At 49.4% G+C, this 27289-nt stretch overlaps 1 protein-coding gene across 3 annotated transcripts in view; it reads right to left on the minus strand.

Moving 5' to 3' along the window:
* Window positions 1-27289, minus strand: part of Fstl4 (follistatin like 4) — a 411520-nt gene that overhangs the window by 19198 nt on the left and 365033 nt on the right. For 2 of the 3 annotated variants that reach the window (XM_052757865.1, XM_052757863.1), the window contains exons 8-13: window positions 19665-19785; window positions 7414-7575; window positions 6967-7101; window positions 5679-5705; window positions 4225-4343; window positions 1904-2053 (exon numbers count right to left, since the gene is read on the minus strand). In XM_052757865.1, the coding sequence (XP_052613825.1) occupies window positions 1904-2053; window positions 4225-4343; window positions 5679-5705; window positions 6967-7101; window positions 7414-7575; window positions 19665-19785 (714 nt within the window). The remainder of the gene's footprint in view (window positions 1-1903; window positions 2054-4224; window positions 4344-5678; window positions 5706-6966; window positions 7102-7413; window positions 7576-19664; window positions 19786-27289) is intronic. The other variant, XM_052757866.1, reaches the window with a different exon arrangement.

The following is a 27289-nucleotide window of genomic DNA, read 5'->3' on the forward strand; positions in this document are numbered from 1 at the left end:
CTGTGTGCCCTGGAGTCCACTACAATTGTCTACCGTGACAACACATGGGCGGAGCCTGGAAAAGGTTATTCCCATTAGCATGCACACTCTGGGGTAACATTTCTTTGGCACTCCTTCCTCATTTTTATACTCTTGAGTTTTCCCTCTATACAGTTGCCTGTGTCCCCCTACCACACCTTCTCCCCCATCGTTCTGCCTTGAGTCCCCTTCTCCAGGGTTGTCTTGACTGTTGCCATCCTAGCTGTTCTAGCTAAGGTGGTCTATGATGTGGGAAGAGGAAATCCAATGGCCGGTTCTCAGATTTCCTAACATCCAAAGCAATACTCGACATCAGAGGCCACTAATGCCTTCTGGAGACCCTCTCTGCCTGTGAAGTACTACCTGCCCCAGGCTTTCTTCCTTTCAGGCTATTTCTTAGATGTCTGTCTCTCTGCTTCTTAATCTTAAAATGTGGGAAAGCCTTGGGCCTCCATCCTTGACCTCTTCTCTGTATACACTGGGTGATGTCAGCCCGTTTTCTATATTTAATCAGGCCATGGGATGATGATACTCAGACTGACAGCTTCAGCCTCCATCTTTCCTTTGACCTGTTTACTTGAGATAGCTCTTTAAATATCTGACACCATTTCATATTTAATCTCTCTTCCATCTGCGGTCAAACTTTCCTTTGCCTTTCCCTTACACGAATACTTGTGGTTGCAATCTTCCAGGATCTCCTGACTTGAAAAATCCTTAGCCATGCCTATACTGTCTATTTTGCTATATAAGACAATGTTCATTTTCCTGGGATGGAATGTCTTGGGGGCCATTATTTACCTATCAAATATTATAAATGATATAACCATTCTATGCCCAAGCTAACAAAAGAACCACATAATGCCCTTTTGGTCCCTTCTCAAACTTTACATTTAACCCAGCAGGAAGAATTTTAGGGGGGGCTGGCGAGATAGCTAAGAGTGCTTGCTACTTTTCCAGAAGACTGAAGCTAGGTTCCTAGTACTGAAGTGGCTCATGACTGCCGGTAACTCCAGCTAAAGGGATCTGATGCTCACGTGCACATACACATAACTAAAAATAACAAAGTGAATCTGCTAATTTCTCATCATGGCCCTCTGATGCCACCACCATCTTGTGTCTGGAACAAGTTCCACCCATCCCTGCTCTGTCTTCTTGCAACTCTTTTTTTTTTTTTGGTTTTTCGAGACAGGGTTTCTCTGTGTAGCTTTGCACCTTTCCTCTTTCCTGGAACTCACTTTGGAGACCAGACTGGCCTCGAACTCACAGAGATCCTCCTGGCTCTGCCTCCCGAGTGCTGGGATTAAAGGTGTGCGCCACCAACGCCCAACTCTTCTTGCAATTCTTAAAGCAGCAGCTGTATTGGTGCTCAGAAACCTTTTGGTGGCTTTCTCTGCCTTGATCTTATTCTATAGCCCAGTTGGCCCCCAGGACCCTCAAGGGGCTGGCTTCTGTCTACTCCTAAACTCACTGTCTCCACTCTCCCCTCATCACTGCGTGCTGCCCCCATCGTCTGTGTCTTGGGTCTGCTCTTCCCTCATCACTGCATGCTGCCCCCACAGTCTGTGTCTTAGGTAGCATTCGGATCCCAGCTTTTGTTCAGCTCCAGAGTGAGGACCTATTTGAGTAGTCTTACAGCTCTATGGTCACACTAACCCTGCTTTCCACAGCTCTTACAGTGCCTGGAACTCTGAACTCTCGTGCCTGGGACTACAGTGCCAGCATTCATCTACAATCATGCTGGGCATGCAGGAATGTATACTTGATAGACTGCTACACAGGGGCCTCTCGCCAGGCTCAGCCCCTCTCACAGGAACGGGAGAGTGTGCACGCACCAGGTGTTGCCCCAGGATTTCAAGTCTTCCCCACTTCTTCCAAGAGCTGTTACCTGTAAGACTTTCTGGGCTTGAACATCGAGCACAAGGACTCTGTTCAGTGCTGGCTGGGCCACGTAGATGTACCGGTTCCTGACATTGACTGCAGATGCCCACTGGCAAGGCTGGCCGGCATCTCCTTCCCCATGAGGACAGATTTCTTCCTGTAAGGAGACAGACAGCCATGAATCTGTTCTTCCACCCTCTCCAACATCTCTGGGGTCCCTATCCCTTAACCCTCTTGGATCCCCTTTTCTCTCTTTAACTCCTTGGGATTTGTACGTAGAACATGGCATGCAAGCCCTGCCGTGTTACTAACTTCTCACTGGACCCTCATCTTCCTCACCAAGGTCAACGCTATATCACCATGTGCTCAATTTGCAGATCTTTCTGTGTGGAACAGCCCAGGACCCATTCCTGGATTTCTTCTCTGAAGTCTGTTCCCTTGTTGATCTCCTTGAAACCTACAGCTTTAGGTACTGCCTGTACACTTACCACTCCCGTGTGTGTGTGTGTGTGTCTGTGTGTGTGTGCGCGCGTGCGCGCACGCACGCGCATACATGTGTGCTCATATATGTACACGTTTGCACAAGGCCTGGGGAGGCCATGCCATTCCCCCAGTGCCGCTCACCTCATTTTTTCTATGACTCTTTTTGAGATAAGGTTTCTCAGTGTCTTAGAGTTTGCCAATTTAGGTTAGGCTAGCTAGCCAATGAACCCTACAATCTGCTTGCCTCTGTTTCCCCAGGCTGGGATTACAAATGTGTGCTTTAAAAAGAGAGATTTGCCGGGCGGTGGTGGCGCACGCCTTTAATCCCAGCACTCGGGAGGCAGAGCCAGGCGGATCTCTGTGAGTTCGAGGCCAGCCTGGACTACCAAGTGAGTTCCAGGACAGGCGCAAAGCTACACAGAGAAACCCTGTCTCGAAAAACCAAAAAAAAAAAAAAAAAAAAAAAAAAAAAATAAAAAGAGAGATTTGCTTGCATATTTGGCTGTATTCCACGTGTGTGCCTGATGCCTCTGGAGGCCGGGAGAGGGCATCAGACCTCCTGGAACTGGAGTTTCAGAAGGCTGTGAACCACCATGTGAGTGCTGGGTCCCCTGCAAGAGCAGCAAGTGCTCTTAACCACCGAGCCATTTCTCCATCCACACCCCTTTTAACGTGGGTTCAAGGATCTCTAACTCAGGTCCTCATGCTTGCAAGCAAAGCGCTTTACCAAGTTTCTGTCTTTATTTAAGCCTCTTCTGGGAACTCCACTCTTACATGCTGCTCCTTGCTCTACTGTGGTGACTAATGTGCATCTCTAACTTGTATGTCTAAAATCAACCTTTCATTCTTTTTCTCCAGTCTTGCTCATTCTACACAAAACTAGGAGTTCCTTGCCTGCCTGCCTTCCTTTCTTCTGGTCCTCTTTATTTTATATTTTTAAAGCTGGGAACATTGTTTTCCCTGTCTGTGATCCCTGTCCTCTTGGATTGCTGTCACCCTGTCCTAACTCTGCTCCTGTTCACTGGTTTCTCTTAGTCTGCCTGTCCTGAGTTGTTGATGGGTCAGGACTCTCTGTTGGATGTCCCTCTCACACCAATGGCACATGCCCCTGACCATTCCTCAGCTGTTGACACTCACAGCAGATGGTGCCCAGACCTGCATCTTCAGCTGAGAAACATCCCGTCCCTCCGGTTCCTGTTGGGTCCTTTCACAGGTGCCCCCAGCTCTAGGCTGTGTCAAGTGCCCTGCCTCCCACACCTGACCCCTCTTTCATGAGTGCCTCCCCTACTTGGCATCACAGGACGCTACAAAGTCCTGGAGAACAGGACTGTGACCTGATGTCTAACAGAGTCGGGGGGCTACAGCTCAGGGACAGGTAGGCTGAGGGAACCACAGAGAACAGAGCAACCCAGGAGAATGGGAGCGGGGAGGTGGGGGCTGCCCTGGATCTACTCCATCCTTGTCACCTGCCACTTGATACTTGGCTTCCTGTTTTATTGGCAGCACCTCTGGAACTCGGCGTTCATTCACGTGTGTCCATGCCAAAGGTCACTGCGAGAATACCTGTCTAGATGCTGTCTGTTCACCTTGCTGTCTATTATTTGACCATGAACTTCTAGAGGCCAGGAACCCAGTGTGCGCTGGCCCTCACAGCTGCCGGAGAGAGGAGGGAGAGCTGAAGTGCCCTGTGCCATGCTCCTCCTCCCTTAGCCTGGACTCACACCCACACCTAATGACCAGAGCTGAAGAAACCCGGTCTCACATTGCAGGCATGCACACATGGAGCATGACCTCTGGATTTTGACTGTGCGTGATATGGAAGCTGCCTCAGCCACAGAAACTCACATAACTCATGAAGATCTTCTCCGTGGGCTTCAGGCGTCTCTGGACCTCACAGTCCACAGGGTGGATGCCAATGATGCCATCGTCAGAGAAGACATAGAACATGTTTCCCACGCTGAGGCCTGGGAGGAGTGAACACTGTGTGGTCATGAACTTCTAGCCACTGATAGGGGCACAGCAGCACGGTAGAGGGTGTAACATACTTTCCTGGTGGGGAGACAGCCCATCCACAATACTTCTTGATGCAGTTGGGACCGTGGAAGTGTCCTCAAGGCTGGGAACCAATCCATCCTATCACAGCTCTGCAGTACCCCCTTGCTGCTGAGCATCTGGAACCTAGTCCCCCGAAGATGCCCAGTCTGGGGAGCACCTGACAGAAATCTAGAGCTAATCCTGGGTGTCCCTTGCAGAGTCTATGAGGCTAGCTATGTGCCCGTGCCTCAGCGCTGCCCCCAGCATCTCTGTCTGAGGCATCATGCCAAAACACCTCTGTCATGAACGGCCCACCTGGCAAAACCTCGGGCTGAAACACGGACTCTGGGCGCAGCCTCCCCTGGGCTGCTTTGAAAGTCAGTCACCAGAAGAGTCAACATAAGATTGACAGCTTAATGTAGCCCACATGGGGCTTGTAGACACAGATAGCTACATTTCTGGCTGAGTGCAGTGCTCTCTCAGTGGGTGGGAAGGTGAGAGTCAATAGTCATTCAACACAGAATCAACCTCACAGGAGACCCAGCCTCTGGATCCCCCCCCCCCCCCCAGAAGGTTCTGTGGAAATCTAGTTTCTATTATGGGGCTCCAAAGAGCTCCCAGCTTCCTTTGCTGCTGTCCGCTCTCATCTTTCTCCTCTTAAGATTTGAGAGTGCCCTGGGGCCTGTGGTCCTTTCCTCTTGGCTTCTGTATTCGCCCCTCCCCCAGGGTGTGAATATCAGCAGAGAAGGGTATAGCATTTAGTCACTGAGGCGAGATGGGCTTTGGCTGATGCTTCATCTTTTAATCTGAATGCGGCACCTACCCGCCCTGGACTCTAAGGTGACTTCAGTGTGCCTTTGGTCCTTACAGTGCAGAGCAACCCCAGCAGACTTGTGTTCCCTTACACGTCTCCACTGTGAAAACCCGAGTCCCTCTGCAGCAACCTTGGCCTAGCACCGTACCATTGTTTAAAAGACACGGAGCTCAAGCTGAGTGCACGTGGCAGCCAGAGAGTGCACTAAGGGTCACAGCCAGCAACACTGCGGTTGGCCCCCACCCCTCACATGGACTGTGCCAGGCTCAGTGCCCAATGCTTAGGAGACTGAGCTGGGTCTATGCATGAGTGTGCCACATGAGTTTGCCTAGGAGCCCCTGACTCGGGTACATAGGCTCTGAAAGGTTGTTGGGGCAGGGAAAGGTGGCCCACGGTGGAACCAAGAACACATGTGATTACAGGCATGACACAGGACAGTCACACTCAGTACCTTCTTCCCGCCACAAGATGTTTGCTACTGTAGCAGCCGAGAAGCAGGAGAGCCATGACATGATAGCCGAAAGAGAAAGAAAAAAAGACAATGTCAGACCTTTGCTGCTGTGATTCCTTGGTTCACTCCATTGAGGGACATTCCAGTACTCGCCCAGCATTGGGAGACTCTGCATCTCTCGTTGGACCAGCAACAATATCAGTCCACGACGCTGGACCCAGGAGGACACTTCTGGGTCTCAGGATGCTTTTGCTTTCTAAATGAATCTTTAAAACTGGGTTTTGGGATCCTAGCAGCTAATCCCTACTCCCTGATTCCTAGGTCACTTCGAAGAAAGTCATTTTCAGTTAGGACTCTCCAAGGAAGAACATTCTTTCAATGATAAAGGCTTAGTTTGAAGTCTGAGGCAGAGGAACTGAATGCCATCGATGCCACAAAATCTACTTGCAGAACCACGGGAAGCAGTGGCTACAAGGGAGGGTGGGTGAAGACTCCTGAAGGAGAGGCCATGCTGCTCCTATTTGTGTACTAATCCAGTAGCACCCCCATACCAGACAGTCCTGAACCCCATTCCTGCCTGTTTCTTCCTATGCATGCATACCTATGATAAAGTTCAATTTATAAATTAAGCACTACAAAATTGACTTAATACAATAGAATAATTACAACACACTGATGAAAAAGTTACTAAAGGAGCTGGAGAAATGGCCTAATGGTTAAGAGCATATGTTCCTCCTCCAGAGGACCAGAGTTCAGTTCCCAGCATCCCACATCAGGCAGCTCATAACCACCTATAACTCCAGCTTCAAGGGATCTCGCCCCCTCTTCTGGCCTCTGTGGGGACGTACACATAAAAAAAAACTTAAGGGGTTCATTTCTGGAATTTCAGATCAAAGGAAGTAAAACTCTAGATGAGAGGGGACCACCGCCTGCCTTGAGAGCCTCCAGGCCACTAGGACGGAGCACCTGGGGGCATGAAGGCATTTGGAACCAAGTTTCCAGTCATCACACAGGAGGCAGGAGCAGAGCTGGGGTATTTGGGCTTCCTTCTGGTCCTGGGCTATGTGTCCTGACCAGAGACTTCAATCGTCTACATTTCCAGAGCTGTCTAGGTTGCCTGAGAAGGTCACCCTCTGTACCTAGCTTTGTGGACAGAGGAAATAGATTTATCCCAGCCTTCAGAGGCTCCCAGTTGGTGACTGTGGCCCTGGAGAGTTAATGTATTCCCTTGTCCCCCTAATACTCCCAAACAGCTCAGTGAGGATCTCAGAGCCAATAGTGGACTCACAGGTCTTCCTAGCCGAGTCCTCAATGAAAAGGGAGGAGATGTCTTCATCCACGCCCACTTCGTTCTTGGCAATGCAGGTATAGGCCCCCGTGTCTTCATAGCGAACACTGCCAATGTGGAGCTCACTGCCATTGGCTGTAGAAGGGATAGTGGCTGAGGGTGGCACTCTCAGGGGAACACCCTTTCACGTGCCCTCCCCACCACCTTCTCAGGATCTCTGAAGAGTGTTGAGGTAAAAACACAGTCCTTGGGTGTGGCTGGGGGGGGGCAGCCATCATTCATGGACTCTGCCCAGGACAGGCTGGCACTGCTGAAATACAGAGGATGCCCCGGGATCTGGCCAAAAAATAGCCTCTCAATGCCCATGAGACCTGTGTGCCAGTCACCACAGGCTCAGCCACGATTTTACCTCTCATTCCCTCCCTGGGATTGTTGTGCCATTCTTACCCAAGAGGGAGAGTTGTTTGGACATCTGGGCTGAGACATCCATGCCATTTTTCAGCCAAATGATCCTGGGCATGGGAATGCCCTCAGCATGGCATCGCAGGCTGGCCGCCACTCCAGGCTCTTGTGCCTGGGTCTCTGGATAAACACGGATGACTGGTGGCACTGTGGGTGAGAACAGCATTGGTAGGAGCAAACCCACACCCGGCCTTGGGCTGTAGCCAAACCCCGAGACCCCCGTCCCAGAGGGTGAAGCCAAGAGATGATGCTGGAGGCCTCTGAACCAGCTCTCAATGATGTCTTCAGCAACCCAAGTGTCGAGGGAAAAGGCTGTAAAATGGATCACAAGCTATAAACACATCCAGTGTGGGACTCTAATTCATGGCTTCCATTCTTGTTCTAAATATGATCAGAAAGACATCCAGATATTTAATGCTGTTCTGCTGCTGCATGTAAAGAGCAACAGCCACTGGAATTTATCTCTGAATGAATGAAATTCAGATGTATGATTCCTGTTATCGGAAAGCCATTGGATGGGGCCTTAATTTCTTGCAGGAAATGCTTCACGAAGCACTTAGGGGCACTGACTGGCAGGGCTGCTAATTACATCATGACTGTGGGGAAGCCCATTGATTTTCCAGTGGGTCATTTTTATTTCTTCACTCTCTAAGCCCTGGAACCAGTATGAAAGAACGATGTGTCCCTCCTTGGTCGGACAGTGACTCAGCTCTGGCCCATGGTAGTTGAGTTTCAGCTTGGGCATGCGACCTGACTCATGGCCTAGGTGAACACAGTGGATTGGTCCTTCTTACAAGGGCAGGCTGTAGGCAAAGGCTCTTGGAGAAGTGGAGATCATTGGGGGAGAGAGTCCCCCTCCTGGAAATAAAAGCATTATCACTTCCCATATTAACGAGGGCTCATGTTTATGAATACGTTTTACTCTACATGCTTTAAAACCAGGATTTGAGAGTTTATGTAAACAGACCTGAGTATTAAATCACACACCCTTCAGAAAGTGGGGGATGGATTCCTCTTGAAGTGGATAACTGTGTTTTCTTACCACTATCTGGAAGCTCCTTTGTCCATTACAAGGAGGAATCATGGTATTTGAGATGAGAGAATTTTCTCTGGATGAACAGAGAGCACTTGATACGTACATGGGAGGAGCCGACGGCACCAACAATGGAGTCTGAGGAAGACAGCATTCTGGTGATCCACGCTCGGTGGACAGAGGACAAAAGAGAAACTCTAGGCTCATTAGGAGCAATGGATCTGCCATTGCTATAGGAGACACTTCAGGGGTCTGTTTAGCATCTACTAACTCAGAGTTTCCAGGATTGCCCTGGCTGACCTCTGGGGTGAAGTTTGGAGGGGGCAGAATCCAAACTAAGCTCAGGGAGTCCCGAGAGCACGATGTCTGTGGCATCTCTCTCCCCGGTTCTCTTTGTCAAGGTTCTGGGAGGAGAGTCCTAGGCTATAGAAGAGTGGCCTTGTCCCAGATCAAGCCATCAAGGAGGTAAGGGGGGCCAGTTGAGACATGGGTGAGGACTGTTTTTAAGAACACAGGTGTTCTCTGACATCCTTGGTTCATATAGGAAAGGATGAGCTTTCCTCACACCTTCATTGGGCAGAGAGAGGAATGGGGTCCAAGTAGTGTGAACAGACTTGAGTAAGGAGGCTACAACCTTAGAGCACAGAGGTGGAGCTTGGCGGCTCAAAGCACTGAGGCTGATGGGTGAATAGAGCTCTAGAAAAACCAGGGTTCTGGTTGAGGACTGTCCAGGATCTGAACATTAGTGAGCTCAGATTCTTGTAAGATCTCCATCTATGCATAGCAGACAGCCTGGAAACCACAAAGCAAACCTAGAGAGAGCAGGAGTAAAATGGAGGACTCAACTCAAAAGCCAAGAGAGACTAATAAGTCTTTGAGCCTGTTTGTAAGAAGAGCAAGTTTGGTCAATGAAAAACTAGAGAAAGATTACAAAGGGGATTAACAATGTGAGAATGCTGTATTAAATTATAGGTAATAAAAACAAAGATCTCAATGAAATGGATCATTTAAAATGAACCTTTAGGGGCTGTAGAGTTGGCTCATACATACTTATGTATGTGCATATGTGTGTGTGCACGCACACACTCGCACATGTATATGAATAAGCTGTGAGTTTATCTTGCTTGGTCCTTGTTTTAGTTACTTTTCTACTGCTATGATGAGAATCATGACTAAGGCAACTTACAGAACAAAGCATTTCTTTGAGGCTCATCCTTCCCAAACAGCTCCACCAACTGGGACCCAGTAATCAGACATCTGAATCTAGAGGCTGTTCTCATTCAAACTACCACAGTCCCATGTAAATCAGAATCATAAATACACTGTTAACTGCTGAAGTCTCTCAGGCATTTCAAGAATGCCTAGAGAGACTGCTCAGTGGACAAAGTATTTGATGTGCAAGTGTGAGGACCTGGGTTCAGATCCATGCAGAAAGCTGGACTCAGTAGCATGCGTCTATAATCCCAGCTCTCCTAAGGCAAGATGGGAGGGAGAGACAAGAGAATTCCCAGATGCTCATGGGGCAGCATCAGGGAACAAGAGGCCTGCCTCAGGCAAGATGGAATGGAAGGAACAACACTTGAGGTTGTCCTCTGATCTACACGTGTGCTGAGGCATGTGTACATCCACCCTCACGTATAAACATGCAGACACACATACATAAAAAATAGCATAACATACTCTGAATATAATGTCTCCGTGTCTACTAGGAAAGCTATAATCCAAAGCCAAAGGTGGCCAAAATGAAAATTATTTGATTTTCTTAGAAAGCACCTAAAGAGCCTTTGAAAAGGACCCAAACCCCATTTCTTGGTGTGTGAGTCTCAAGAAAATAGGAACAAAATGATGTTTTCTTCCTACAATGAAGAATATGTCCATAAAAAGAAGGAACAGTACAATTCCTTTCAGGAAAAAGAAAAAGGAGAAAGTAAAGTCAGCAACATTAACTTTGAAGCTTACTGGTGTGGTCAAGGAAGGCAAGACACGGAGGACGTCCGTAATTAAAGGATGATGCCATGTTTCCAGCCCCTGTGACCAAACACTCAGCAGAAAGAACTTAAGGGACCTCAGCTCACCTTGGTGGGAAGGCATGGTGGTTGGAGAGGCTCTCTCTCTGGTGCAGCTGAGGCTCTTCACATTGTGACCAACCAGAACACAGAGAAGGTGGTCAGTTGAAGTTGAGTATCAACGTCAAAGCCTTGCACAGTGGGACCTATTTCTACTAGCCAAGACCCATCTTCTAAGGACTCTCCAGCCTTCAAAATAACACCACAAACTGAGGACCAAATGTTCAAGACACCCATGGGGGCATTTCAAAATGAAAAAGATTTAAATTTATATTTATTTAAATGTATGTGTCTGTTTGTCTGTATGTGCATGTAATAACCTCAGATGCCAGAAGAGAGCGTCAGGTCACTGGGAACTGGAATTACAGGAGGTTGTGAGCCACCTGCTGTGGGTTCTGGAGCCTTGGTCCTTAGGTAAATATTCTTAACCACTGAGCCATCTCTTCAGTCTCTTAGAGAGACATTTAAGATTGTACCATATAATAGAGAACAATGGTTGTTTTAGGTAGCTGTATTCTAGGACCCAAACCAAAAAAGATGATGATGATCACATGACTACAATAGAGCGCTAGTACCAAAACACACAAAACGAATAGTTTACCTAGAGATCAGCGCAGACCAGACAGACAACAGACTGGACCCAAGTGATGAAAACTATGAAATCTTACTGACAGCATAAGAAAGAGTAACAATTCAAGGGAGGTCATTGATTAGGAAGATCTCCCATTGCCACAAACAAGAGCTGACAAATTAACCCACAGACTTAATCTAATTTCAATTAAAACTGGTCCACTGGGGCTTGACAAAATAATTCTGAGTTTATCTAGAAAGGGAAAAAAAAAATTCAGTGCATGGCTGAGGAACCTGAGAAATGTCATTGTTCCTTGTCATTTTGCTACACCAAGATGTCACAGAGAGTTACAATACTGCGTGGGGGACCGAGGGGCTCCTCCTCTTTGAGCCTAGCACCTGACTGAAGACCTTGCTTGATGTTTACAAGCCTCTGTCAATTCCATATCGGGCAGTGTCAGGCATGATGCATGCAGTGGCAAGAGCCTTGGTCCCTTGCTGCGTGGTGGAGCTTTCTGTGTGGGAAAGGTGACTAAACCAGTTGCCAATGTGAGGGTCACTCCCGGGGGAGCCTTGGGGAGCAGATCCTAGCAGCTTCACTCTCCCCTCCTCCTACAGGAGCAACTAACCCGACCTCCAGATGTCTGTGGCGCCTGCTGCTTATTGGTGCAGAATTGGTCCAGGGAACGGGAGACCTGAGCAACGGGACCGGTCCCCTCCCTCAGTGGCCGGTACCAGCTCTGGAGACTGGCCTTGGCCTCTGCTCTGCTCTCCGACAGGAATGTGTGTATAGACTGAAGTTTTCACACCTGAGCAGGTATCATCTGTCTGAACACAGGTAATGCACATCCCCTTCCCTCCCCCGCTCCCCCCCCCTCCCCGCCCATGCCTGTGTGCACTGCTCTGAGATGGGAGCTTTTCCAGCCAATTTGGGACTAAATTTAACCTAAAATATGTGCCAGTGTTCTAGAACAAAAGGACACCTGACTGAAAGTCAAGGGTGTAGGATGACTCACCCAACAAAAATACATGCCTAAATTCAAGGCACAAAGTTCTCCATAGATGGGGTGGTGGTGGAGGTGAATGGGACTCCACAGATACATACACATGCCCTCTGACAGTCTGGAGGTCTCCTTGAGGGTGAGACACTCCCCTTGAGGGGAGCCTGAGAAGGACTGAAGAGGACTTGTTGCCCACACATCTAATGCCCCTTTCTCCCCAGCCTGCCTCAAACCTATGAGCTGAATACCGCTCACCAGGTTCTTTTGTCCTTTGTCCCCTGTAATGACATCATGTCATGTCACGTTGTCCTGCTGGGCCTATTCTCTTACATTTTCCCTTTGCCATCTGGAATTCTACAAAGTCTCTAGTGATGTTCCTTTACCTGTTTGTCCCTCTCCCCTGGAGACCCAGCTTTCTCCTGAGGACATTGCCTCTCTTGCAGCTTCCTGGGCAACTCCTACTCAGCCCTCCCACCCCCACTTAATTAATTCGGTGCATGTGTGATAGAACCTAGGACTCACACATGCTAAGCAAGTGCTGTACCACTGACCTACATCCTTAGCTCTTTTTTTTGGAGGTGGGAAATAGTCTCACTGTTACCCAGCTTGACTGCACTTTGTAGCCCAGGTAGGTCTTTAATATTTGATCCTCCTGCCTCTGTTCCGAATAGCTGGGACTTTGGGCCTCTGCTTAAGCCCTCTCTTTCTATCCCTGGGCTGGGCAGTGGGGCAGGAGTCTCACTTCCTGGTCATTCTTGGTCCTTCCACACAGCAACGCTGGGTTTTAAGACTGCAGTTCTGCTTTGCTCAAGCCCTAGACCCTGCCCCTTCTCTTCCAGGATCCACCTCTAACATCCTTCCCTCACGCCTCACCCTTTTCCATTTCTCGGGAATTTCACCCCTCAGCTCATACAATCTGTTCATTCTCTCCTAGGTTAAAGAAAATGAAGTAACTCTAAAGCACCCCCAAAACAGAGGCTGCTCTTCCCCCGACTTCTTTCCCCACCCCACCCCCTTCCCTCCTCCTTCATCCCTCAGCCAGTTCCAGCCACATGAACCTGTCACCCCATGGGAACTGCTCTTTCCGGGTCATGGTGATTTCCATATACCTGTCCTGACCCAGCATCTCTCATCACTGCCCCGGCCTGCCTGCACTGCACTGCACCACACAGCTGAGTGATTTTTTTTGTGTGAGTTGCTGTCTCCACCTGGCCCTAGGCATCCTTCCTAGTTCCCACTGGTTTCCTCCCTCTTACCTGCTCAGCTGGTTTTCCCTCACAGCCCCGGCTGTGGATGTTGGAGTTCGTGCAGGTCTCCACCCTCCGCTAGCCTAACCCGTCCACAGACTCGACTGCCTGTCTCCTGACACATCTGAAATGCATCCTTCAGCTCAGACCCTTGCCCTTAAAACAAACTTTCTCATTTCAGTAAAGGGCAGACTCCCCTTGTCAGAAAACTGGGAGTCACCTTTGACCTCCCCACCACCACTCATCAACACTACCCTCTCCATCTCTTTCTCCTACCATCCTATGTAAATCACATACGTTTCCTCCGATTCTCCTCACTCCTTCTGTGTTTTAGAAATTTTTTCCTTAGCACGTTTGCCTACTACCACGCCCCCACGTGGATGTGGCATGCCAAAGCATGCTGATTTGTTGCATGCATTGGTGGGGGATGTATAGTAAGTAAGGGGTTGGGGAGAAGACCATTTCTCAGCAAATGGAACAAGTCCATGGCAGGAAGTCAAGAGGGTAACCCTGTTAGGGAAACTGAGGCGGCCGGCAGAGATGAAGGTCAGAGAATGGCTGTCTGGACTACAGTGCTCTGGGGTGTATGGACACACAAGCAGGGCATACGGCTGTAAGTTGCATTCAGGAATTTGGCTCATGGGAACAGTAAACTGCCATGATCCTCCATGAGCCAGTGGTCAGGTCCCCTCAGCATTTTCCCAGAGTAGCTGGTGTAGAGCAGAAGGTCAGTGCACAGTTAGGTCATCAGCAGTGCGGGACGGGGGAAGATGGACCCTGTGGGCCATCCTGGGCACCTGGGTAGGGGCAGGACCAGAGGTTCCTTGGTCTCCTCAGCTCTTGTTCTATCCTGGGCTGCAACACAAGAGGTAAAGCCTGGCACCAAGCAGCTTTGCCAAGGAAGCAGTCTTGCTTAAAACTGACCATTTGCTGAGGATAAAACTAGCATGAGGAATTAAAAAAAAAAAATCACAGTTCAGTTGGGTGGGCAACTCAGTGCCTGCCTATAAGACCAAACCGTTCTCTAATGGGTGAGGCCCAGGCTCTGAGTGAGCACCTGATCTACACCCACCCAGCACACTTTGGCCATATCCAGTGCCAGCTCTGTAGAGTCTACCAGGACAGAGAGAACCTGAGGAGAACCGTGGACTGTGAAGAATCCAATGGGTCCCCGTCAGAGCAAAACAAAGATGCCCGCTCTCAGTAGCATGGTAAGGACACAACTGTTTTTCTTGTGTCCCAGGCCATGCGTCTCCCAACACCTAACCCCTCATCTTTTGCACATTAAAAAGAATACGAAACTAAGCGATCCTAGACAAACACATTTTCTTTTAAATTTGCAAAAAATTCCTATGATCACCCGAGGGGGTGGGAGACAGCTCAGTTGGCAGAGTTCTTGCCTTGTCAACATGAAGCCGAGTTCCATCCGTAGAACCCATACGAAAAGGCTGGCTGTGATGTCTGTGCTTGCAATCCCAGTAAGCCAGGAGGAAGAGAAAGGTAGGCAGCCCTTGGGGTTCTCTGGCCAGCCAGCCAAGCCTACTTGGCGAGTTCCAGGCCAGTGTGAGACTCTCTCAAAAATAATAAGGTGGATGGCTCCTCAAGACTGATCCTGAAGTTGACCTCTGGCCTCCACATACCCACACACCCGCCCACACCCCATTTGTATCCACAACACAAAGGCCCATTTTCTTTGGGAGTCATCTCTCACTGCCAAGGTTTAGGCGGCATAAACATGTTCTTACGTAAAAAGTCACAAAAGCACTAAGCTGGGGTAATAAGCAGATTTGAAGATGATGATTGTGTTTTGGGGATGAATCACTACTTGTCTGAACTGTGGGGAGGTCGAAGGTATTTTTAATTTAATGGATTAATCATGGATGTCTCAAGTTCTCGCTCCTGCCCATGAAAGCAATGCAGGGACTTTGCAGGAAGTTATAAATCATGTCAGTATTTGGGCCTCATCTCTGGAAGCCTGGGCTATGGGCAAGTTATACTAATAATTCGTGCGAGATAGTATAGCTTCCTGGAAGGGCTCCTTTAAGCGGCTAGGTCAGGCAGCCACAGAAGTGGGGGGATCCCAGAAGATGGTGGTAGCCCAGTCTGTGTATGGGATCCCAACTCTGCTACCAAACTGGAGAGCAGGATGGTTCTAGAGAGAAGCAACCTATATTTTGAATGGTCATTTTTTTCTGGGTCTTCATTTTCTCATCTGTATAATGTGCTGGAGGCCCTGCAAGGGGCCACTAGCTTTGATCATCAGTGTCTACCAACTATGTCTAACTATGGCTTAAGATACACCATAGCTTCCCCCAAGTCTGCCCCTCCTGCATCTCATGTATTTCCCAAACATCTTCCTGCCAGGCCAGGAAGGGACCAAACCAGACCTCCACCAGCACAGCTAGGCAGCTGAACCAAACTCTACCCAAGCTGCTCAGGGCCATCTTTCATACCTCAAGTGAGGTGGATGGTAAAAAAGAATAGGTCAGCATCATTACCCATGTTCCCCTCCTGCCTCCTGAGACTCTTTAGCGAGTCAGAAAGCCCTCTGAGAACCAGCAGGGCCTTCCTGGCCTCCTAGTCTCCTGCACAAGAGCTCCCTCCTTCGGCACCAAGCCATAGCCCACAAAAATCTTTATTCCCTCCTTCTGGAAGATTCCTACAGTGACCCAGTCCTCCTTCCTGGAAGCCTGCACCATCAGGAGTCACTGAGTGTAAGGACTCACTGAGTCTCCTGGGGAACTGGCTGGCACCCAGCCTTGTGTTCTACCAACTTCCATCTTGCTGAGGCCAATAGTCTTCCACTCACTGCTTTTTCCTTAGAGTCTCTTTCAGTGGCTGGTTCCGACCTGCTCTGAGCTGTGCACTAGGTGTGGGGACAGAGGATGCAGGGCTCCAGAGGATGCAGGGCTCCGGAGGATGCAGGGGGACAGAGGATGCAGGGGGACAGAGGATGCAGGGCTCCAGAGGATGCAGGGCTCCAGAGGATGCAGGGGTCCCGTCCTCTGTTTCCCCAAGTGTGCAGTCCAGAGAACCACAACAAAGACCTGACAACTGCCTACTCTACCCCACATCCAGATTCTCTAAGGGAAGCTTCATGGCATCCCAGAAGGATAAGCATTGGCCCTGGGTGTTGTCAAGGACTGTTTGTAGCTATTGATTATATGTATGTGTGATGTAAGGGTAAGTCACCCCAGTTCTCAGAGTCCCAGTGACCTTGTCTGTAAAGATAGGGATGGCACACAGTAGGTATTCAGTAAATGTCACTACTGTAATTATGGCTTACAGAATGCCCTATTTTTCATGTCTTTCCACGTAGATACACCTTGGTTCCTTCTAAGTCTGACAGAACTTTAACTCCTGTAGTACTTTGAAAACTTCCTGCCTTTTTCTGGGGTCAGCAGACCATTACGTTGTATCCTTGGGAGACAATCGTAGGATCTACTTTAGAGGTGATCCCATGAGGGTGTTGAGTGCCACACCAACTGCCTTCATGAGTGCTAGGAGCTATATATAGAACTCTATGGGACCAGGCCAGCCGTCCAGCAGGCCACACAATAAAGTAGGAAACAAGGGATCTGCCTCCCAGTGTACTCTCCCCACACTATCAACAGCCCTTCCTTTGGCTGGTAGGGAAGTCTTGAGTCTCTCAACAATTAGGGCATGGATCTATGAACCTCTCCTTCAGAAGGCTTTCCGGGCCAGGTGTAGTAGCTCATCTTCATTGTTAGCTGGACTGTGAGACACACCTTGGCACACTCATACAGATGTTATCAGAGAGAAAACCCGAGGTGGGAAGACCCACCCTAACTATGCCTAGAATCACCCTGTGATTTGGGGTCCTAGACTGAGTACAAAGGAGAAGGTAAGCTGAGCACCACCATTCACCTCTCTTTCTGCTTTTTGACTGTGATCGGCCACCTCACATTCCCACTGCCTTGCTTTTTCCTCCGTGATGGAGACGCATCCTCAAACCGTGAGCCCAGACAGGACCTTCATCCCTTGAGTCGCTTTTCATCAGGCAGTTTGTCATAGCAATGAGAGAAGTAGTTAAGATACTGGTAAGCAGTCCATTTCCCATCTTTGGAAACAGTCTAAGCCTAGAAATGCCCATGGTACTGGGACCTCGCTCTTAAATCCATCCATACCATGAGCCCAGACTTAGCCTTCCAGGTCCCCAGGGGCAGAAGGTCTCAGCACAGGGGTCCGCTACATCATATATGAAGGAACTGGAGGCTTTAGAGCCTCCTCCAGTGGTGGAGACATCTAGGAGGTTTTCAAGCTGTTGTGCCGGAGTCTCGCCCTCTTCATGTTTGTCTTAGAGGAGATAAAGCGTACAGAAGCCCTAGCTCTCTCCTTGTGCCCTAGGCTCTTTAAGTTTTAAGATTTATTTCTATTTATGCAAGTGTACCTCTGTGTGTGGGTATGTGAATGTGAGTGTAGGTAGCTGTGGAGGCCAGAAGAGGGCACTAGATCCTCTGTAGCTATAGATGGTTGTGAGCCACCGGATATGAATGCTGAGAATTGAACTTACATCCTCTGGAAGATCAGGGAGCACTCTTAACTACTGACTCAACTCCCCAGTCCTGTTCCTTGGGCTCTTATCAAGTGAGGCTGGATAGAAGGCTTTAGGATACCAGATAATTGTACTTCTGCAGCCTGCCTGAGGATCTGAGGGGTTACAACATAAAGTAGGGCTCTTTTGCAACTAAATATTCAAAGCACCATCAGCCTCTGGTCATTACTTTCCAGAGTCAAATGGTGACATTCTCTGAAGAGCACATGTTCTACCTGGACCAATCCCTGCTAGGAATGTCCCCTACTACCTGCCTGCTGCACAGAAGTCTAGTCCCCGAATGACTCCTAAATCTCTAGGTTCCTGTTGGGGTATAACTAATTAGGAACACTTGGGTTACGATTGGTGAAACCCAGATACATATTTTTTTTTTAAATGGGCAGAGTCTCATGTAGCCCAGGCTGGCCCTAAACTCATTATATAGTCAAGGATGCCCTTCAACATCTTTCTGATTCTCCTACCTCTACCTCCTGAATGCTACCCTCTCAGTTTGTGGGGTGCTGGGGACCAAACCAGGGTTTTGTACATGCTAGGTGAACACTCTACCAACTGAACTAAATTGCCAGCTAGAACTCCAGACTTCAAAGGTACATCCCAGCTTGAGGGAAATTCTAATAAGATACTACGTGGACATGCACAAATATAAAAATCCCATGGACACTCTGTCAAGGTAAACACAGGGCCAGCTAAAGATGCCCAGTCATCCCTAAATGGCTAGCCACTCACCCTGGCTCCTCGAGGTCAGTGAAGGTGAATCTCATGATGTCATCATTCTTGACATCTTGCTCACTTTCTCCTGGGAGAAGTCCCAATCACCAGCTGTCACAGAGGATCTGGGAGCTGAATTGCCTCACTGTTCCCGGATACCTGAGTGCCTGCACCAGGCCTGATCAGAGACAGCTGGGCTTGGTGGGATGATGCTAATCCCCCTGACATGATGGTCCAGGATAGGACTTCAGGGAGACTGGAGCTTGTTTTGATGGTGGGTGGGGCCTGGCTGAGATGGCAAGCAGTATGATATAGAGGTAGGCTAACTCCAAAATGGCCCCAGACAGTAAGTGTTTTTCCTTAAGAGCCACCCATAAAGTGGGTGACAGCATAGCCACTTGAGAGTCCCTGCACAGTGCTCATCCAGGGCTGGCTACAAATGTACTCAGACTCTGGCTTGGAAAACTGCTAGGTGAGGGAGGAGGGCGGTCAGGAGGGGGTTCTTCCTGGCCTATTATGGCCGGTAAGGTCTGGACCTGAGCCAGTGAAAACAACCCCTCCTAACGTGTCCATCCTCACCGGCAGAGAGGAGGCTCACGGAGCCCTGTGGGGGAAGGGCTGCTGAGAGAAACAGTGCCTGCTAGATGCCCAACAATGTGGTGTCACGTCACCTGGAAGAGCAGTGGTGACTTGGACACAGGTTCTGTAATTGCTAGATCCGGAGATCAAGGTATTAGGTTGCTTCTGGGCCACACCTGCCCCGTACTTCCCAGTGGCCACTGGGGCCTCAGCAGCCCAGGTGACATGCCTGCCTGACTCATCCCCAAGCTCCCTCCCCTGGCATTTGGATCCCTTTCACCTGAGGTAGCCTTGGGTAAGCCAGACCCAGCACTTTCTAGTCCATTTCCCTTTATTACAGCGGATGGGCTATTTATGTCTTTCACAAGACAAAATGCAAGCGAGAATGAGGCTTGCTCGGAGCAGCAGCATGGAGGGTGCTTTGAGGGGACAACATGCACGGAGCCATTTACTAACCATTCACCTGCAGGACGTGGGTCTGGAACAGCTGCTCGTGGCCCAGTGCGTGGCAGGTGTAGTTGCCCATGTGGATTGTGGTCACCTTGGTGATATACAGGGACTCATCCTCTCCGAAGTCCTGTGGGCAAAAGGATGATGATGAGACTCACGTCTGTTGAGTGGACTGGACAGCTGGTGAGTGAGTTTTCCAGGAAAAACGTCTCCCTCCCTGGTGCCGCCTCCTTCACGTGGCCGTGACCTTTCCTACTCTGCAATCAAATTCCCTGTAGCTCCTGGGAATGCTGGCTTGTTTCACAGGAATCTTGCTCACCTGGTGGAAGGCTTGATTCCCGAGGGAGGGCCTTGTTGAGAGCAAAGACGGACAAACTTTCTTAAAGGGCTAGATGGTAAATATTTCAGCCTCCAGAGTCCTCCAGTTTTTGTCAACTCCTTGGCTCTGCCATGACAGCAAGACAATAGGCAGGATGATATGTGTGTGAATGAGTGTGGCTGTGTTTGACGGCGTCCATGGACTCGAGCTTGCTTAACCATGGTTCGAATTCCATCTAGATCCCCAAGGGAGTATAGGCAGGTTATGGGATCAGAGTCACCCAAGGTAAGAGGGACAGAACTGGTGGGAATATGGGACAAACCAAAACAAGGCAGGGACATGAGAGAGAAACAGAAGGGCCCATTCCCAGGGTTTCCACAGGAAGTGACCCAGTGCGGCTCGGCTTAGTGGTCCTCGCAGCCTTTTAGGATGGCTCTTCCTGGGTCAGGACACAGGGAAGGGGTCCAACGAACACAGGGCATCAGCAACTCTCTGGTCAGCTGTATTCTTTCTTACAGAGCTGTTTATGAAGCCGGGCCCTTCCAGACACCTCTGGCCGACAAGTTAGGGCTCAAGATTTCTTAGTTGTCTGTGGAAATCCCTCAGTAGGCCTGGCTTTAGCTACCAGACATCTCCAAGGATGTGGGGCTTGGCACTATTGAGACCTTGAAGGCCTCAGCTTATGGGTAAGAAAAATGGCTGCCCAGGGTTGTATGTTGGAGACGCGGGGACACCTGGCATAGATACTCAGGAGACCCAGAATCGGCTGCAGCTCTGCCATTGACCAAAAGCCCTGTAGTCCCCACCTATAAGCTGTGGATAAAACATGTGCCCTGGCTGCCTAATGCGGACATTGGGGACCCAGCAAAAGAACGCAAGGGAAGCCAAGTGTAGGGGTACATGCCTGCAAATCCCAGCACTTGGGAGGTAGAGGCAGGAGGATGAGGAATTCTTGTGAGCTCGAGGCTAACCTGGGCTATATGAGAAACTGCCCTAGTTTACTCTCTTTTGCCGCTATAAAACACTTACCAAAACCAACTCGGGGAGGAAAGGGCTTATTACAGCTCACAGGCTATAATCCATCATCAGGGGAACCCAGGGCAGGAGCTCGAGACAGGAACAGAAGCAGAGTCCATGGCTTACTCAGCCATCTTCCCAAGAGTACCACCACCTGCCGTGGTCTGGCCTTTCCTACATCAATCGCTAATCAAGAAAAGGCCCCACAGACTTGCCTACAGGTCCATCATATGGAGCCAATTCCTCAGCTGAGGGTCTCTCTTCTCAGGTGACTCTAGTTTGTGTCAAGTTGGCCAAAACTAAGGAGCACAGACTCAGACCAAACCAAACCAAATCAAACCAGACAAACCAGACCAAACCAAACAACCAAACCAAATAAACCAAACTAAACCAAGCCGAAACAATACCCAAGAAAAAGGAATGCACATAAAGATGTTTTCTGGGATGGGATGCACGGCGCACACTCGGGGCACTGTTTTTCTTGAGAGTAACACCGAGCTCTTTCTTCTGTCTTCTCCAAGCTTCCTTTGTCTGCAGAGGCACTGTGGTGGCAGGACTTAAGGCCACCAGCTACCATGCACAGGATGTCTGAGCAGCTTCGGGGGCCACTCCTTAGTGCCCTGTTCCTGCCCCTGCAGCGATGGCACTCTCCCTTGCTCACACCCCCAGGGCCTGATCACAACCACATGAGTCCCTTTAAAGATGTTGTTGGGGGCTGGGGATGTGGCTCAGTTGGTAGAGTGCTGGCCTAGTATGCACAGAGCCTGAGTTTGATGCCTAGAGCACACATGCACACCCGTAATCCCAGCATGTAAGAGGTGGAGTTGGGAGGATCAAGAGTTCAAGGTCACCCTCAGCTAGGTAGTGCATTCAAGGCCAGTCTGGGCTACATGAGCTCATATTTCAAAGGTGGGTGGGTGGAGAGATGCTTTTGGGCTAAATTAGCCCAATGAAGGATGAGAGAAAGGCACGAAGCTGTGGCAGGAAGGTTGATAGTGAGCATGGCTCCTGCTTTCAGTATTAGTAAAAAAACAGCCCGCCATGCGCTCATCTTAAAGAAATCTGGAACCCTGCACCAGACTGTGAAACATCACTTTGCTTAAAAAAGCCCATCCCTGCCCTTCTGTGGAAGCCTCAGTAATAAAAGCACACAGCACATAGCTGACTTAGCCTGTGTCATAATAGAGCCGTAAGGGCTCACACCTGAGTTGCTGATGAGAAATTAATGGCTGGTCAATGCTGGGATGACATTCTGTCTAAGCTGTTTCCTGTGTTGAGAAAAATAGGTTTTGCTTGGAGTCCAGTGGTGGGATGGCAGGCCTCTGAAAGATGGCTGGGAAGCCGGAGCAGCCCTGTGTGTGTGTGTGTGTGTGTGTGTGTGTGTGTGTGTGTGTGTGTGTGTGTACTGGGGGACATGTAGCTCGTCCTTACGGGGAAGGGAGTAGGGAGGGAAAACCAATGCTCTGGAGATCCAGGCAGACTGCAACCCAAAGTGCAGAACCAGAGCTGCTTGCTGGGAGTCTAGTGCACGGTCATTTCAATTTTTCTTGACTCTTCACATCCTAACCCTGTTAGAGTCCTTGAGGGTAACCTCAGGCTCCCGTGGCTCCTTCCTCTTGTCCCCACCTTGTCAGGGTTGCTAGTCGCCTGGGTCACAGCACAGGTGAGGTGGCTGTTCAAAGTTAAACTCCCAGGGGTCACCTGAGAGTGGTACCCCATTAGCATTGGCACACAGAGTTCAAGAGGTTACTTGTGTCAGAATCTAATATGTGGCTAGCTCCTCCTGACGGCCAGTGTTCTGTGTCTAGAGATTCAACAAACCAGAGGAGAAGATCGTCAGAAAAAACAAAAGGCGCCTGTGCAGACTTTCTTCTTGTCAACATCCCTGAGAGTAGAGCAAAGTAACTATTTACGTAGCATCTCTATCATGTTACCCCATATACATTATGTAGAGATGGTTTAGGGGAGGGTGTGCAAATGCTGTGTCATTTTATACAAAGGACTTGAACATCTCCAGATTTACATCACCTTGTTTTATCCTCTGGAAAAAAAACAAACCAACAAACCAAACATAAAGCAGACACCCAGTCCCGTGGGGTGAGTTGGTAGAATCTGTTTGAAACTATCTGATTTCTTTTACCATCTCTATCATGACATCCTGTATCCAGCCACCAAGGTCTCATCTGGGGAACAGGGACTCCCTACCTTTGTCCCCATGCAGCCTGCTCACGCACACAGCGTCCCACCGAACAGCTTCCTCAGGCAAACGCCAGATGGCGCACATCCTCACCCAGCCCTGGATGATGGTGGCAGCGCTGTCCCCAGCCTCAGCGATCTCCTTCCACTCTGCCCCGTCCCAGCGTGCCCAGCCTGGCTTCCCACTGCTTACGAGACCTTGTCACTTGCTGTCCCCCTCCCTGGAGGCTGCAGTCTATCTCTGTCTTCTCCAAGGGTGCTCACATCTCATCTGACCTCCACCCCAAGGCACCACCGGTGAAACACACTAGACTTGAGCTCCATGAGGGGAGGGGATGCTTGGACTCTGTGGTCACTGCTGTTTCCCTAGAGCAGAGTCCAGCCCTTCATCTTCAGTGGTATTTATTGGGTGGGTAGTAAGCCACTGAGTGAGGCGTTCTGCTGGGGTAGAGTCCTGCTCTGATTCTTTGGTATGAAAATCTGGGTGTCCACCTCCTGCCTTCATATCTGATCAAGTATTGATTAGCCATGCAAGGTAAAACCATGGGAGTGGTCACCACAAAGTGGCTGGAAGAATGGCAAAGAGTTGGTCCCAAGTATTCGTGTATATGTGCGTGTGTGTGTGTGTGTGTGTGTGCAGGTGCGTGTGCACATGTGTGCAAGTGCATGTCGGGCAAGAGGTTAACACTGGTGCCACCACTTTGATGTTTTTAAAGAGAGGGTCTCTTCATTGCTGATGTGGATGTGCTAGCTGGCCAGGGAATCCCAGGGATCCTCCTGTCTCTGCCTCCCCAGCGCTGGGATTACAAAGTGCACCGCCACACTCAGCTCCCCCGCCATGGGTTCTGGGGGTTGAACATAGGTCCTCATCAATCTTAGGCACTTTACTGACTGAGCCACCTACCCAGGTCTGGTCTCATCCTGTTCCCACTTCCTGTCTGTTTCTTCCCTATCCTGTAGCCCTCCGAGGGAGTCTGTTCTTTTGCATCCTTCAGGTCAGGGCACCTGGGATGGACTGAAGGTTTAGCTCAGGGCAGCAGCAGATAGAAATGTCCTTGTGCCCAGCTCCAAACTCTTGACTATACACCCCTGAAAGAGTCTCCTAGCCTCTGCCTGCTTCTCTTGTCTCTCAAGTGTAAGTCCTTGTTCCCTGTGAGCGGAGCATGCCCCCAGGGAGTGAGTCCTGGGAAGAGCTGCACCAGCCCCTGGGGACAAGGAGCCAGCCAGACACTTCACAGCTCTTCTCTTAAGTACAGAGCACATCACCGCCTGTGGTGTTAGCTCAGGGAGAGCCCGCCTCTGTAATAAATAAAATAATCTCTCTAGGCTAAAACAATAGACATCATATAATTACAGAACGAAATGCATATTGTTTTCTGGATATGAATACTCGCTGCAGAAATCAAATTACCTCATTGGATGTGAGAGAATTACTTTAAAAAATTGATTTATAAGAAGCTACATAAAACTAAGCCTGCAATCCTTCCTCCTCTGAATGCTTCCTGAGATGTGTCTGAATACTGCTATCAATGCTTGATTGCATCTCTGTAATTGTTTTTTTATGGATAGCTTTTTCCCTCTGATACATAGAAATGTATTAGCAAAATCAAAGTTCCTTCCAGATATAAACAGATGCCAGATTAGGCTATTCTTTGTATGGGTGCACATCCATTTTTTGGGAAGGAGACAATTTTACTTAAAGACACGATGTTTGTCTATTAAAAAGCGATTTTCTAAGTATTTGCCCTTATTAAAGAAAGTAATTAGATGAGACTTCAGTATTAAACAGTAGTTAAGCAGAGAGGAGGTGAGGGATGCCTCCACAGTGACAAATGAGAGTCAGGAATAAGTAATGTCACAATGAGCCACCAAGGCTGAATATTTGGTGACTCAGCGTTAAACAGAAGGACTCCAGGGTAACACTAAAGTTCAGCTCAACCATACTGTCAAAGTTACAAGCTGAAGCTCAGTTTGGAGACATTTATCCAGAACTTTCCAACTTTGCTTTTTCAAGAAACATTACTAGGGGGCTAGAGAGATGGCTCAGTGGTTAAGAGCACTGGCTGCTCTTCCAGGGGATCCCGGTTCAAGTCCCAGCACCCACATGGCAGCTCCCAGCTGTCTGTAACTCCAGTTCCAGGGGACCTGACACTCTCTTCTGGCCTCCTGCATGCACATGGTGCATGAATATACATGGTGCATGTATATACATGCAGGCAAAACAGGAACACATAAAATAAAACAGACAAACCAACCCAGGGACACCCCTGGCTCTCTTTGAGTAAGAGGGTGTAAACAGGGGTCTCTGGCTTGACTCTAGTCCATAAACTGTCACTCATCCTGGTATCTTGCCTACGCAGTCAGACAGTGTGGTCCCTACGCTGAGTGACATCTAACAGCCTATACATCTAGTAGCCAATACTCGGAGACATTTGAAGCACATGTTTAGTATCCAGACCAAATGGGGTCCCCATGCATGCACTGGTAAATATACAGCATCCACACAAACACATGTATTGAATATGAGAAAGTGTGTGTGTGTGCACACACCCACCCATCCAACCCGCCAGTTCTCTATAGCTGACCACTCATGTTGGGGGCCCTGTGCTGCCTGCCTTATTCTTCCAAGCTCCTTCAAGAACAGATGTGGCATTCTGCAGGGACCTGTCAAGCCTGTCCTCTTGCTCAAGATCTTTTTGTGTTAAGAATATTGCAGTAACATTCTTGGTGGCCACTGAAGCCTGAAGAGAGCAGCCATGCAGGTGTAGACATCCCAGGCTGGGGGCTGTCTTGCCCACTTCAAGTTCAAGGCCAGGAGAGGGGGTCAGAGGCACATGAGAAGGCACTGTAAAGAAATCTCCCAGCTTCATCAAGACCTCGGGGGCATGCGTGGTCACTGGATGACTTGGGTGACTATTGGCTTGTGGGGGTCAGTCTCTCCCGTCATGACTGTGAGCCTCAAAGGAGGTATCCCACATTCATCCACTACCGTGTCATCACCCGTGGGTCACATAATGAACTCAGGTACGATGGCTACCTGGATGGAGGCATGTCACTTTGGATGCTGTTCCTTATGGCCTGAAAGGAAGGCATCAAAATATATTGTCACTCAAAGACACTGCTAGCTTTGCAGGAAGGTGGCACCTAAGCCCCCAGAATGTTCTGTTTCATTGGAGCCTTTGTTTATGTGGGATCTTCAGGCCATGTGGGATCTGTCCTGCCACCTCAGGGGTTGCAGGCTAAAGGTCATCCACAGGGCAGCTTGTGAGGAGGCTCCAGAAAGATCTCTGGACATCAAGGACTGGCACACTCAATGTGACCGCCATATGCTGATGATGGAAAAGGACACATCTGTGGCTTCGCTGGGACGGGCCCCAGGAGGCACTTTGCTTGGGACTCCCTGGATTCTGCTGATGTCTCCTGATTTTCTCCTGCATTTCCCCTGTTGGAAACTGTCACCTGTGAGGTCAACAGTCTCCAGTGGGTTCTGTGAGTCCTCCCAGCAAATCACTGACCCCGAGACCAGTTTGGGAGCCCTAGGATTATGACTGGTTTTAGAAGTGTGTGTGTGTATGTGTCTGTACTACTTTAACTTCATTGTTGGTACAAAACTCACACAAGAGGTTCTGGCCTAGTTGCCTGGGTTCTGGGATGCCATACTGAGGAGGCATATGTGGGCATCTGGGTGCACACATGGACCCGGGCCCCACCACTGGAGGCTCACATCAGAGATGTAGCTCTGAGCATTGAGCTTGCTTATTCTCAGAGAGCAGACAGCGCTCATCTGCCTGGAGTGTCATGAGGTATAAGTGGCAGCTGTTGGGCCCTATGACCAGGTGCCTGAGTTCCTGAATGGGGCTTTGGGTCCATGGATAATTGCCAGTATGTGCAGGGGATGTGAAGGGACTTGGGCAGCAGGCTGTGTGTGACAGCATCAAATGAAGTTCCAGGCCCACTGTGACCAATTGTTTTCATCTGGGAGGCTGCTGTTCATCCTCCAAGTGACTCTTGGGTCACAAGTCCCCGGACTGAGGAGGCTTCATGGAGTAATAACCCCTGGTTCCAACCTGTCCCAACTACTGTCCTTAGAACATTTCAA

Source organism: Peromyscus californicus, unplaced genomic scaffold (assembly GCF_007827085.1).
Source record: "Peromyscus californicus insignis strain IS unplaced genomic scaffold, ASM782708v3 Scaffold_3__1_contigs__length_106647218, whole genome shotgun sequence".
Classification (NCBI taxonomy): domain Eukaryota; kingdom Metazoa; phylum Chordata; class Mammalia; order Rodentia; family Cricetidae; genus Peromyscus; species Peromyscus californicus.